The sequence below is a fragment of the Metopolophium dirhodum genome, chromosome 3 (assembly GCF_019925205.1).
Source record: "Metopolophium dirhodum isolate CAU chromosome 3, ASM1992520v1, whole genome shotgun sequence".
In the NCBI taxonomy this organism is placed as follows: Eukaryota; Metazoa; Arthropoda; class Insecta; order Hemiptera; family Aphididae; genus Metopolophium; species Metopolophium dirhodum.
The window spans coordinates 26,308,475-26,323,242 of NC_083562.1; the positions used below are offsets into that span (position 1 = coordinate 26,308,475).

Genomic DNA, 14,768 nt, shown 5'->3' on the forward strand with positions numbered 1-14,768 from the left:
TAAGGAATTATTAATAATTGTCTACGAATGCTGCCGAGCGACAAATTAATAATTATTATTTAATATTATATAAATACATTTTATAATTTTATTTTAACTTTTCCTTGAATATGTAATATATTATTACGCTTTTCCATAATGTACAATATGTATTAAAAATTTAAAACTATATATTTCTACACACAATGTTCCTTCCAAATTGCGTATGCTAATTTTAAATTTTTATGCCACAAATTATTTTACAGTGCGAACTGTAAAATACTTTTTAAAATTAATTCAGCCTACTATTTAATACACCTAGGTACTTAATGTAACTAATAATTGAGAAATTAGTAACTATACGTATCGTAACATTTTTTCATAAGCGGGTGCACGGGTGACGGGTGCAGCGAACAGTGTTTTTTTTAAATATAATGTAGGTACCTACCTGTGGGTAAAATATTAATAAAAGTAATGATAATTGTAGAATGTCACAGCTCTCACGGGCCATAAGAATGCCCATGTGTCGTATGTGCAACACTATACTTATAAAAGTATATAATATAAAATATATATTATTATTCTACAACCGGGTCGTGGTGAAATGAAGACATCGTTTGGATTGTTCGGGCTGGCGTATTTTATACATTGCACTTTCGGGATTACAGCCTACAACAGGTAAACGGTCTATACAGTATACTTACAAAGTTTAAAGTTACAACTACTATTACTGTTGAGTCTTATTGAATAATTACTTGATAGTTACTTATTGGCTACATTTTTGTTATTCTATATTAAGAATAAAACAACATGACGCGGGGGACAGATGACATGCTGGTTCGGTTATATCTAAAGTACATTACTTCCAATAATTATAAAATAATGATAAACGGCTTAACAATGACGTACCTACAATTATAGGCACGTCGTCGTTTATTGACAGTAATAAATTGTTCCTGTTATGATCCGTTCCGGTAGTGTAAGGAGGGGGATTTGGGTGTCGTATCCCCCCCATGACTTTCTTAAGACTCGTAAACGATAATTAAGTACTTATTTAATATTTAAGTATTCAACTTTTTATAGGTATAAGGTACTAATGTACTATAAAAACACGACTCCCTTATGCTTTATATGTAAAGTGCATAACTAAGATAATATTACTTCGTAATAACCTTAGATCATATTATTTACTTGGATCATATACCTACTATAATATTATGATCTAAGGAAACAAGTAACAACAATAATTACTACTGCACTAATGTATTGAAATACAGCATACTGCATAAGCATAACAAAGCAGGTTAGTTCCCAAGCAAATTTCGGAAATTTTTCTGTGTCCCATATTCCCATGTAGTATTTCTATTACATCCAGTTAAGAACAAAGATTTAATCAGAATTAATCGATCGAACTTAGTTTCAAAGTTAAAACCTTTTGAAGTTATTTTGAGTATTTTGTGTCTACGCAGATTATTCCACGAATCTACATAACTCTTACAAGTAGGTATGTAACTATTTATGATGCAGTTATTACATGCACTTTACAATTTTACATTATATACAGATCACAATGGTTGTACCACAGAATAATAATATAATGTACTGAGAAGTGTTTAATATGATAAAAACCAACATTTTTTGTTTGTTTTTTAATGGTGTGGCTGGAGGGGGGAAAATGTTTCAATACCCCCTCCCACAAACATGACCAAATTACGCCACTGATCCATTCGTGGGCAGACGGCCAATGATCACTATCACCATTCGATATTCGTCACCGGATACTGACGGAGCGTTGGAGCAGCAGGCAACAGCAGCTAAGAACTCGCTTCACCAGAGCGTTCGTCCACCGACGGTCGCGACTGCTTCCTGTCTCCCTCAGTCCCACAACCACTGCCAACTGGTGTGTGTAGCTCTCGACAAGTCGACGACGACAAACGACAAAATGGTTTCCGATGCCGTCAGAGAACATAGCGCCGCGACGCGACACTGAGTGTCGGCCGGCTATGCATTGTCAGTTTGGATTTGGCGGCGTCGGATCCATGGGGGACAACATTAGGAAGAAGGCCACCAGCGACACGTTGCCCAAACCTGGAAAGGTCAACTCGGGTACTATATTATTCTTATTATTACATTTTTACTTGTTGATGTTTACGTATAGATAGTAGTTCATTCATACACTTGAAATGTAGGCCAAAGATCTCTATCTTGTTTGTATGGTTCTTTAAATAATAAATATCCTAAATTCGTCGGAGAAAGAAAGTGGTTGGTTTTGTTTTGGGTCACTTTCACTGCAGTGTCGTGGTGTTCGATTAGCCCGGGGTGTTGTACCACATCTGCATTCTGCATGACTGCATACCGCTTAGTAAGTCATTGTTAAGTGTGGGCAGGGACGTAATTTCAATTTGGCGCAACGGCACAAATATTCTTCTGTCGTTTTTCAATATCGCTGCATTCTACTTATGGTTATGGTCAATTTCTGGTCACGTTTAGTGATTTAATTGTGTTGGTATTTTCTTGCGTCACGTAGTACTCGTAGTAGACAAGACACTAATCAATAAATCCAATTTGTTTATGCATTTTTTTTTCAAATTAATACATTTTGAATCTGTTAGTTGATAACAATCTGAATCTTTTTATCTTGTCAAGCATATATATTTATATTTTATTGGCACAATGATTAATGTTGAGATTTGGGAGAGCTGAAGATTTTGATGTAGTTATAAAATTTTTTCATATATTCCATGTGGTATAATCATTTTAAGTTTTTTTGTGGGCTTATTCCACCCTCTAGCCCCTCGTTATTTGCGCCTATGCATGTATTTTAAGTACAGTGGAACCTCAATAACTTCTATTAGTCAAATTTTTGGTAACTCGAAGGAATATCTTGGCCCGGTAATTTCAATAAGTACATACAAGTTTTTCGATAACTAGAATTATTTTTTCTCCCCAACTGATTCGAATAATTTAGGTTTCACCGTATTTATTTTTTAGCAATACCAAATCAATTCCGTCTTGGGATAATTTAATTTGGTTGTAGTTTCGTAAGCAAATTAGCGAGTACCGATGCATCATAAATTATCTTGTTATATAATAAAGTAGTAGGTACATACATACCAAGTAGTAAATCACTATGAAAACAGTTCCCTTATCGTTGTTGGTACTAAATATTAGAATAAATAAAAAGGCGCCTACCTACATACAAAAACAATTATTACTGTCATTTTAAGAATAAAATAAATTAAATAGTACAAACAACCAAATGACAAATTAACTATTAATAATAAAAAAAATATATAGGTATGTAAATCTATATTATTTAACTAATTAAATACCTAAGTAATACCTAAGTATTACATAGCGCTTCAAATAAACAATCAGAGTTTAAACATGCTTCAAAGAGTCTCAAATCTTTATAACTGTACATTTTAATAATACTGTACTTTCTTTTCTTTAATTGGGTTATTGACATTTAATAGAATGTCCAATTCCTGTATTATTATTATTTTCGTTAATATATTTTTTAGAATATATAATTTATGGGGGTTGAATTCAAAGTTGATTAATTCAATGATTCATTAAAATTGATTCATTCAATTTTTAGTGATTGGTTATGCAACTAGGCATTAAGGAATATGACTATTAATTACTTAAGGTTGAACAGATGTTGTATTTAATTAATATGGAATTGTCCTGTATTTTTCAGATTTACGTCCCGTTATCTCATTAACTCTATTTGAGACATAAAAATGTTCAGTTTCTAAAAAATAACCCACACCTTACAAATTGTTTTTTTATAAAAAGGTACATTTTTACTTGTTTTAGGTATAACAATTAATATGTAGAAATTAATTCATCTTTCACCAAAATAAAGATCCTTATATTCAATGATTTAAGAAACTCTCAGAGTATGTAATATAATGTTAAGAGGTGTTACATAGATGTTATTTAGACACAATGTACTTTATTTTCTAAGACCTGTATTCTGAAATTAATTTTAAAATCTGGCAACATTGTCATTACAGACATTACTTATAGCTGATCACCATATAATCTGTGATATTATATTAATAGTAAATTATGATAAATAATAAAGAAGATTCCTTGGGTTATAACTCTACAGCCAGTTTCATATAAAGTTTTGTTTAATTTGGATTACTTGTAATGTAAACATTATTAAAATATAGTTTCTGTGTTTCTATTAACTTATTAGTTTATAGTTATTGATAACATTTTTTACAACTTTTCAAATGGAATAAGCAGTGGTGAAGTGTTAAAAGAGATAATGTCTACGCTAAAAATATTTATTTTACAAATTTGAACGTAAAAATTTCCAATGCCCGTATGCATAGTCAATTTATGTGTCAAAAATTGCTCAGGCAACACCTCAAATATGGGTTGGTGGGTATTGGTAGAAGGACAATAGAACATATTATCAGTAGGTATAGCATATTTATTTGATACACGTCCTTGGTAAGGGTTATTGTTGTGTTGTGAGTTGTGTTTTGCCATTTTTATTTTACAAAGTATTTGCCCCTGGTGTAATATCTAAATATTATAATATTGTTAATTATCATCTCACCCGTCGTTTTAATTTTTTTTTTATTTTTACAAGATATTTACAATCTATTCATAGAATAATAAGCAAATTAGATAAGAGTAATAAAAAAACATGAGTAATATGACGGAAGAAGCCACCCATTGATAACACTACCTGTTTAGTTTATTAGGGGAAATTTGATCTAGGAATCAAGCATTTAGCAGGTCACGACACCAATTACGTTTGAGACGTCTAAAGGAGTTACCCGGGATCGAAGGGACTGCTAGATTTTTTATAAGAGGGTTAGGATGATAGTAACCTACTGTGAAACCGCTTATAGTAAAGTTTTGCTTCATCTTTGACGGAGTTCATCCTGAGATCTTGCGGAATGGAAAGGTTGGAGACATAAGGAGGAGCATTAAGCAGTTTCCTTAGCGCTATGTTTTGGAAGGTTTGTATTTTGTTGATGTTTGAAATTTTTGTATTACCCCAGAGTTGTATGCCATATGTCCAGATGGGCTTAATTAGAGATTTGTAAATTAGGAGTTTAGTTTTGTTGTATTTGTTGTTATTGCAAAAAGTTTTTAACAGGCGCAGCCGTAGGTTTAAATTTTGTCTTTTAGATCTAAGGTGGGGAGCCCAGGTAAGTCTGCGATCAAGTGTGAGTCCTAGATATTTGACTGTAGAAGAAGTAGGAATTTGAGTGCCATAAATAGATACTTCAGGGCAAGGAGAGAGACGAAGTGTGAATATTGTGTGGATAGACTTAGACTGGTCAATGAGTCGATAGTTAACTAGGTACTCATATGAAATCAAATATAAAAACTGTCACTTATTTTGTTTGTTATAACATTTTTTTTTTGTATAGTTTGTAAAAATTGTTATGAATATATTTAATTTTGTTTCTAGTTTTTGAAGATATATTTTTACTTTTTTACTAATGGTATTTTTAACGTCTCCCCAACCTTTTTTTAGGGTTTTCTTTTTTAATGTAATACAGACTACACAAAACCTATATTATATACATTTTTCGATGCTAATACATATTGTTATAATTTGAAGGGTTATTATTATTTATGAAAATATAAATTAAATATTTATTAAAATCTAAGGTACCTATCACATGTTTGTTGTTTGTGTAGGTAAATTTATAAAAAATATCAAATATATATCGCATTATTAGTGCAAGACTTACAAAAGTAATTAAATTTTAAAATTGGATCTGTTATCTAGTTCTGTTTTAAAAATTTGCAAAAGCTACAAAGTTAAATTTCTCCTAGGTGGCGATGACAGTTTAACAATAGGTATTTGAATAACAAAACTACCACATTTGGTTGGTTTTGTTTCAGTTTTCCATTTCAAGCCAAATATCTTATGTGTTATTGTGTGACTAATAAATACCAATAATGACATTACTAAAATAATGGTCAATAAATCAAAAAGTGAGCTATTTCGTCATTTCTGCCACAAACTGAAGTATGGCCATTCATTATTTTTCATGGGTGAGCATCCAGTAAAGAATTATCATGTTCAAATGTCTCGAATCAAAATCTTGAATTCTTGTGTTTATGAAACATGCAACTACGCAACAAACCTACATAAAAATAAATAAAATCTATTAGAGAGACTTGAATTTTAAGTCGTGGCAGTCTTGTACCAATTGGCCATAGTGTGATGTGTCAATAAACCTCGTTTAAATAGGAATAGTTAATCAAAGATTAGGCTTCATATACTAGATTTCTATATAAAAACCAATAGTATTATAAATATGTTCAATGAAATGGTTTTTTGTTTAATGTTTTATAAATATATAAACACCTTAAGACAAACTTGATTGGTTTTTAACTATAAATAGACTAAATTATTAGTTAATTAATATAATTATAAAATAAACATATGTATTAATTTTCTACAAATATTTTATTGAAAATTAATCTGATAAATTATCCAAAAATCAATGTTACAATTTGTTGATATTTAATGTTAGTCTAATTCTTCTATGGGCTTTTTTTCTTTATCAACTTCCAATGACTGTCCATATTGTTCCAAATATCGAACCATTGTCAACTGTGTTTGTCCTATAGTCTGCAAACACCTATTGTTTACTTGACTGATTACACCAATCAGTCTTGATCTGGCATTCTCAATATTTACTAGGTTTCCATATTCTACAGTTTGGTTTTTGCTTAATAATTTCCCATCAACTATGGATGCTAATAAAATTAAGTGAGGCATTTTCTTTGTAATTTTTAACAATTTTGGTACTTGTGATGTACTACTAAATACTATTGAGCTGTGTGATTGAAATAAATTCAACACTGCAGCATAATTTGTTTCTGCCAAGGCTAGTTTTAAAGTGCTTTTACCATACACAACGTGATCCATATCAGCCATTTTAAAAGTTTTCCTAGTTTTGAAGTCAATTTCCCCCTTTACTGGATTTTTATGAAATATTGCAACCATTGCACTCTGCTCAAATAATTCTTTAAGTTCTTTAGCCAAAATGTTTTCATATGGGTTATTTTCTATTTGTTTAAATGCTTTACTGAATGATTTAGGGCATCTTTCACTCCATGTCATATCTGATAGTTTTGGCCATGGATACTTAGGCTTTGTAATTGTTTCAATGACGGCTCGGTAATGATCTGGTTTTCTTGGTTTCTGTACATTGACTCTTCTATATCGTACGCTGATGACATTTGGTGTAAATCCTCGACTACAAATAGCTTTAGTTGAACAGTTTAACATGATCTAATTATTATTATAAATTTTATTGTTTGGATAAAAAAAATTGAAAATACTTATAATTAATTAACAACTCAAAACAAAAAAAAAAGGTTGAGTGTAGACTACAATAACTACTGTGAAAGTGTGAACTGATATTAAAATTTAATATCTAAAAAATAATAATATTTCAATATAAGGCTTGGAACGATAACCTCAATTCGTTCTCATCTTTTACCAATCTTGGAACGCAGTGTAGCCATATACTATTATAATATCATGCTTTCAAATATTGTATTGGGTGTGTCTTGGTTGAGTTAATAGGTACAATAAATGTACAACCAACTTCAAATGCAAATTTAATCAGTTTAAAAATAAATTTCAAAAATCTATTCCACGATTTTTTTAGTTCAACTTCTCATGTTGATTTTGATACCAAAACCGTGTTTTTACGACCAACGTAGCCTAATAGTACCTACTATTAGAAATACGTAAGCATGTTTTTACGGTTGATTTTTTTTTTTATTGGGCCCTTTACTAAAAACAAAACATCAATTAAATATTTATTTAAAAGAAGAATATGCAATTTTCTAAGAAAATGTTTGGTTAGATTTTGTATTTATGTATGTTTATTTCTACTACCAATGATCATTCAATCATTTATTAAAATAGAACATCAAGAATTCGTCAATAATATTAATAAAGGGAGTTAATGTTGATTACATAATATTATTTAGAGTCGTAAAGACTGCTACAAGACGCAAGTTGTACCTACGTATCGCAGTGAATTAGCATTTTTATGAATTGCAATTAAGTATACTTTTTATTTGCCTCTGAATATCTGCCTATATGGTTTTTAAATTGTACGTGCAAGTGTTAGCGTACCTATTTTTATTTTTTTTTATTTAACTATTATTCTAAATAAAATATGAGTAATAATATTGCTAATTAATTTTTTTAATATTGATAACATTATTTAAAACTCAATAAATACGCACCTATTTATTAAATTTATAATTTGATCGATTTCAAAAAATGTTAATTCTGCATTTGTATATCTATTTTCTACCATTCTTGTACGATGTAATAATAAAAATTATTCATTTTTATTTATTTAGGATTTTAGGTAATATTTTTCTCGCTGCTAAATGTATAACAATTATTATATTAGTTTAGTTGTATCTATTTTCCTTAACGTAATAACGTCATAGAATCGATAGGTACCTAAATATATAAATCTATGAAAAATATTATGTATTTTGGCTTACACTCGAGAAGTATTTTGTACTATACTATTACTGTCTACTGTTCACTCTTATTGACTTGTATCCAATATGGCAATTTATACTAGTATTATAAAGAGGAAAGATTTGTAAGTTTTTAACGAATAAACTCAAAAACCACCGGACCGATTTCAAAAATTATTTCACTATTTAAATGCTACATTATCCTTGAGTAACGTAGGCTATGTTATTAGTACTAGAAAAGATGTGGGATTCCTACTAAAACTTCAATAATGTCTCTTTTTGTATGTATCAATCAGTCCCTATTTGTATGTACGCGCATATCTTGAAAAGTACTCAACGGATTTTAATAAGGTAACTTCACTAATAGATCAGCTGTTTCACGGGGAAGAGTTTAGAAAAATAATAACAATAATATCTATATAGTATGTATATTGTATATAAAAATGAATGTTTGTCTGTATGTCCTTTATGTATTCCTAAACGGCTAGACCGATCAATTTCAATGCAATTGTTTGTGTGTTTGAGTGGTTCCATGGATGATTTAGAATCACTATTGGACCAACTCGGGGAAGTGCTCAAATATGGATTTTGAGATTTACGATGGAAATTTTGTTTATAAATGGTTGCCATTAGTCAATCGGGCAGATCAAGCATGCGTACAATCGAAATTTCGCACAATGCCTACTTGATATGCTGTCGCACATTGTCTGCGATCCGACGGCCGACGCCCGACATAGTCGAATTGCCTCCCGGGGTGGCTGGGTTGCATTTACTGCAGCAAGTTGCACCCAAAAGGAGTTGAATGATCACAATTTTCTTAAGAGTTGACATTTTTTACGGGCAACGAAGTGTGCAGGATCAGCTATATTATAAATTATAATCAATTAGAAGAATTATGGCTGCATACATTTTGTACAAATATATTTATTAAAAATACAAATCAATGGCCTGGACAACGTCGGGCAAGACAACTAGTATATTATTATAAATTCGTAAAACAAAATATTTGCTTTGGTTTTGTGTAATAAATTTTATATACAATTTCTAGTACGATATATTAATTTAATTTAAAAATAATTGACTTATCAATAGTATAAATTCACAAATTCTTATTCAGCTTTTGCTTGATTTATTATTTACATATGTTTGTATATTATAATTTATAGGTATAGTGTATACGTAGACTAGACTTATAAAAATTTATAGGTTTCACTATTTATTTAAAAATTATTTTAATATAATTTGATAAGTTATCAGAATTTATTTTTTCTTTAATTCACCACAACAATCATTTAAGCGAATAATTGGTTTCGTGAAAGTGCTTTAAAACAAGTTAATTGTATTCAAAACTTGTTAGAAAAATAGAAAATTATACTGAAATCACAAAAACTATATAAACGCTTACTATTTATATGTATATATTTTTGTATTTAGATACTTAAGTACTTTATTCGGTATATTATTATATTAAATGTTACATGCTTTCTGTAATCTTTTTCAAAATTATAATTATAAAAGCTAAAATATGCATTTGAATAATACACAGTATTTTTATTTTTCAAATACATTTTTTAGCACTATTTAAAGTAAAATTAAAGTAAAATTTGGACTTTGATTTGACCTACAAAAAGTTCTCACTTTTTAGATAAAAAATAATAATAAAAATCCGGCTCATCAACGAGGTGTGAGAGTTTTTCCTGTAAAGTAATTTTTGTTAATATAATCATTGACTTATAGAAAACTCTATAAATCTATGATTATAATACAATATACATATGTCAACCCCCCCCCTAAATAGGTATCAGGCTGTAGAGTAGTGGAAAAGTATTATAATTAAGGTAGCAACTATACATTTTTTAGAATTGTAAACAATTTGAAAAACCTTAGTGGCGACTGGCGAGTGTTTAAAATTAAATATATCATATTATATGATATTGTGTAATGGTGAAAATGGTCCAAATGGTAAAAAATGTATACATATAATTATACTGTTATTGATTCAACCCTGAACACCGGCTATCAAAAACTGTTCATAAAATTATAATTTAGCCAAAGTTAACATTGTGATTAAGTATTTAAGTCTACCAAAATTCTACTCTCGTTTCGATTTTTTCCTTGGACAAAAATAAAACCAAACCGAAAGTAGAGGCAGTGGTGGCGGGACCGGGGACGGGTATAGTGATCTGTTGACTGTTTGTCGGTCGAGCGCCACAACCGGTGCGTAGCTGTGTAAAGGGGGAATCGAGGTGGTCGTTGCTTCGGTCGGAGGGGTTGAATGTGTGGGAGGGGAATATGTGGACATTCGGTAGTAATAATTTATGTACATGCCCAGTTCACACGCATAATATTATATTATAAACGTTCGCTATGAAAATATACGTTTTCATCGTAAATGTAATCACACGCGTGATATTGGTTGGAGCAAAAAAAAAATTAATATTATATTTGGCCGCCGTCTGGCGTCTGCGCGACCGTAGTCGTAGGTGTAGTTGCACGGTTCGGTAAATATTTCATGATATACAATTTTATGTGACTCCTACATTTACAGTTGTAGTCCAGGCCTCTGTGCAGTGTGCAACTCATCGACTGATATACACCTCTGCAGTCTGCAGACAACGTGCGTTCTCTTTCATCATTAAATTCCCGCTCGCCTGTATAGATCTACATCGTTTCTTGCATACCAGGTTAATTTTCTTATGTACCAACAGCGAATATTACTATTATAATGCCGCAAAAACCGTTTTCGTAATTTTCATCAAAAGTACCGTATTTTAATAAAAATTTTAAATCTATTGTCGGTTGTGCGCGACTTTTCGAACCCGTGGAATTTATCCCGCTTATTTTTTTCCACTGTTCGTTTCGAGCGAGAGGGAGACAGCACCGCCTCTGCCGTACCCCATTGCCGAAAACCACCTGCCAACCCCAGAGCAACAGGTAGTTTTGTTAGTAAACATCGTACGTTTGTGTGCTTGAACAATATTATTTGTTATTATTATTTTATATTATAAGTGATTGTGACTGAGGCTATTTTATGTAAAAGTGTATAACGAATGCCTGTTTTTTTTCCGTTGGAACGGATTTAAATGTTGTTATAGTCATATATTTTCATTTTAAAATTATTTTTCTCTATAATAGTAGAGGTAAATCATATTTTTACTTATACAAATTTAAATAATTTAGAGAAACACTCAACTTTAACCGGTTGGTAAACCTGATACAACTCATACTTACGCACGCACACTATTATTCATCCAGGCGTGAAACCATTGTGACTTTCCATTACAATGAACCTCATAATATACAGCCATACAGGACTGTTTTTTTCTCATTATTTTCTCACAGTCTATTCACAATCAACAATAGAGGCTGTTGCTGACGCGCTCTTCTCTCTGCAGGTAGCTACTCGTTTCATGGAATGTTTTTTAGACCTTTTTTTTCGTATGCAAGATCATCGTTTGTTTTGGTGTAGTGGTGTGTCTGTAGTGTGGAGTAGGAGTGACTGAGGGAGTCCTTGTATCATTATTATTATTAATGATGAAATGCTTTTTACATTGGATCCTCATTTTAACTGCTTTATTATTTTCTAGTGTGTAAAGAATGGTTGGTCCACGAAGACGGGGCATTGGCGTATCATTTACAAAAGTTGGAAGGTCAGTTATGTTATTTGTTGATTGTGTTATTATTATTGTTGAGTGCTATTCCATTTTATTATCTTAATTTAACACATATATAATTGTTTTACAGTCGACGAACATTACAGTGGAAATCGTTCGCGTAATGCTATCGTTCGACAAGACTTGCCTACAGCCAAGGAGGAACAGGAACGTGAAATACGTGAAGCTGAAGAACGATATGGCGCATTCATCAAAGAACAGTGAGTACCTACTTGTTTGGAATGTGGATGATAAATTTTATATGTAATTTTTATAAACCAATTTTTAATGATATTATTAATAAAAAAAAAGTTGTAATTTGGAAAATTCATTGTTATTTAAAAAACTGGTTAAGTGGTAACGCTTTGATGTGCAATAAGTGTCGAGAGTCACTGTAATATAAATTTTTGACTACAAGTTATTTGACAGTAAAAAAATTTTTATCGACATTAATTAAAAATAAACTAATAAAATTGAATATAAATTTATATGCTTTAAGATAGCTCAACATATTAAGTCAAAATGTTTTGAAAATTTCAAAGTGTAGGTATAGAAAATGCTAAATGATCAGCAATTTTTCTTAGTTACTCCAAAAACCAAAATCAAATTTGTTGGAAATTTTAATTTTGACCTCTTGAATGCACCAACTACATTCACTTTCCCAATCGGAGAAGACACTTAAGATGAAAATCGAAGCATTATTTAGACTACTTATCGTGTAAACAGACTCAAAATATAAAAAAATAAATTGAACAATCATTGTACTAAAAGTACCTATAAAGGTTAGTTATACCAAAATTTTAATAGTACAGTAAAACCTAATAACGAACCCCTGTAAGACAGGAATTTCCCTACAATAGACAAATCAGTCCCGAGCAATTCAGTTTTTACTGTAACATCATTGTGGTCATAAAGTTATATGTTAGCATAATGACTGTTATTTATTAAATAATATAATCTATTATCTTATGACTAAATCAGTTTATTATTTTTAGGGAAGAAAAAGATCTCAAAGTTGCTATGGAATTAGCTGATAAATTAACAAAAAATAAATATACACATGACATCGGGGTTACTGCAAATTCAGGTGGAAGTAGACCAGGAATATTAAAAAAACACCGTCAACCAGAATCTACTAAAAAGTATTTCTTTTATCAAATGTATAATTGTAATAATCTAATTGGGATTCAAATTGCAATAATTAAATAAATAAATATTTATCAATTTATAAAGTTTTACAGTAGAGTCCAATGAATATACTGAGTTTGATATTGACGATATTTTGCATGACATTGACTATGAAGAAGAGGTCAACCGTCGAATTCAAGAACAAAAGGATGCTGTGAGTAGTTCCTTTTTGTTCTTTATATTGTATTAATTAATTATTAGTCAGTCATAGCATTTAACGGGTGTAGTCTTTAGTGCACGTTAATATTTATAGTCGTGACTAGAGTTACACTCGTCAAATTCTAAAGATGTAAGCAACAGTATGTCAAAATAATTATAATCTTACATTAAATTTGTATACAGTATTTAGTGAATTAATAATTATTAATAAATAAATATAAGGAATTGGCCAAGCGACTTCAAGAACAAGAAGGACGTCCCATGTCAATTGAAGATAGGGATAGATTAATTGCTATTGAAACACAAGACTGTGAATTGGCTAAGCTTTTACAAGAAAAAGTAAGATTTACTAACTTTTAAAATTTTAAATAAGGGAAGTTCAAGTACAATTTTTTTTTAGGAAAAAGCGCGAATGAGGAGAGCTCGTGAAAAAGCAAAACAAAAAGCATTACTTAAAAAACAACAGCAGTTGGAAGAATCGTCTGAAGTTGTATCAACTACCCAAGAACCTCTTTCTAATATTGCTATTGCTATTGATCCGACATATAGTTCAAGAAGAACAGAACTACAAGACAATTTTTGTAAGTGTGTTGGTTAATTTCTATTTATTTAGTAAAATAATTATGAATTGAACTTATAGGTGGTACTTCTACTGCTCTATCTTCATCATTAGACGATGTTCCTCCGTACATGCCAATTCAAGGACAACGACGAAGCAATCATACAGATAAGAAAAAAAAATCAAAGACTGATGGTGTTGCATCATTTTTTAAAGTATTTAAGTAACGTTTAGTGGTGGGAAAATAAAATGTGATATTTCTATATTTTAGATTCTGAGCATAACAAAAATTGTATTATAATTTATAGTAAATTTTTTATTTTGTGAATTATACTTATTATTAATCAAAATCTGGTATTCCACCAATTTCTAAAACTGTGTTCATTGTCCATCTGAACATATTTTAATAATTCGTGTAAACTAAAATAATGCGTATTTTTAATATTTCACTTGTTGTCAATTATATTTTTATCTTATAGTTCATATTATGCAAAAATGTATATATTTTTTTGAATTAATACCGTTCTTACTGTAATTGTGAAACTAATTGTATTAATCTATTGATAATAATGGTCGTGATAAAAAAAAATATTGTATGTACAGCGTTTTATTATTTTTATTGTTTATTTATGAAATAAAACTTTTTTGTATTATTTTATTTCAATGGCATTGCTTAACCCAAAAAATATAAATAATAACTCCTATCTTTATCTGGCTACTGC

The 14,768-nt window shown here is 30.3% G+C and overlaps 2 protein-coding genes across 2 annotated transcripts; one reads left to right on the forward strand and one right to left on the reverse strand.

Annotated features, from left to right (window-relative positions):
• The first annotated feature begins 1,694 nt into the window (after positions 1-1,694).
• LOC132940849 (coiled-coil domain-containing protein 50) lies at positions 1,695-14,704 on the forward strand. Its single transcript, XM_061008637.1, has 8 exons — positions 1,695-2,085; positions 12,075-12,137; positions 12,232-12,361; positions 13,136-13,282; positions 13,374-13,482; positions 13,710-13,826; positions 13,888-14,068; positions 14,128-14,704. Exons 1-8 carry the CDS (start codon positions 1,932-1,934, stop codon positions 14,271-14,273), a joined length of 1,047 nt encoding a protein of 348 aa, XP_060864620.1. The 5' UTR covers positions 1,695-1,931; the 3' UTR covers positions 14,274-14,704.
• LOC132940850 (large ribosomal subunit protein uL10m) lies at positions 6,418-7,427 on the reverse strand. The gene has a single exon (XM_061008639.1). It carries the CDS (start codon positions 7,262-7,264, stop codon positions 6,500-6,502), a length of 765 nt encoding a protein of 254 aa, XP_060864622.1. The 5' UTR covers positions 7,265-7,427; the 3' UTR covers positions 6,418-6,499.
• Positions 14,705-14,768: the final 64 nt, after the last annotated feature.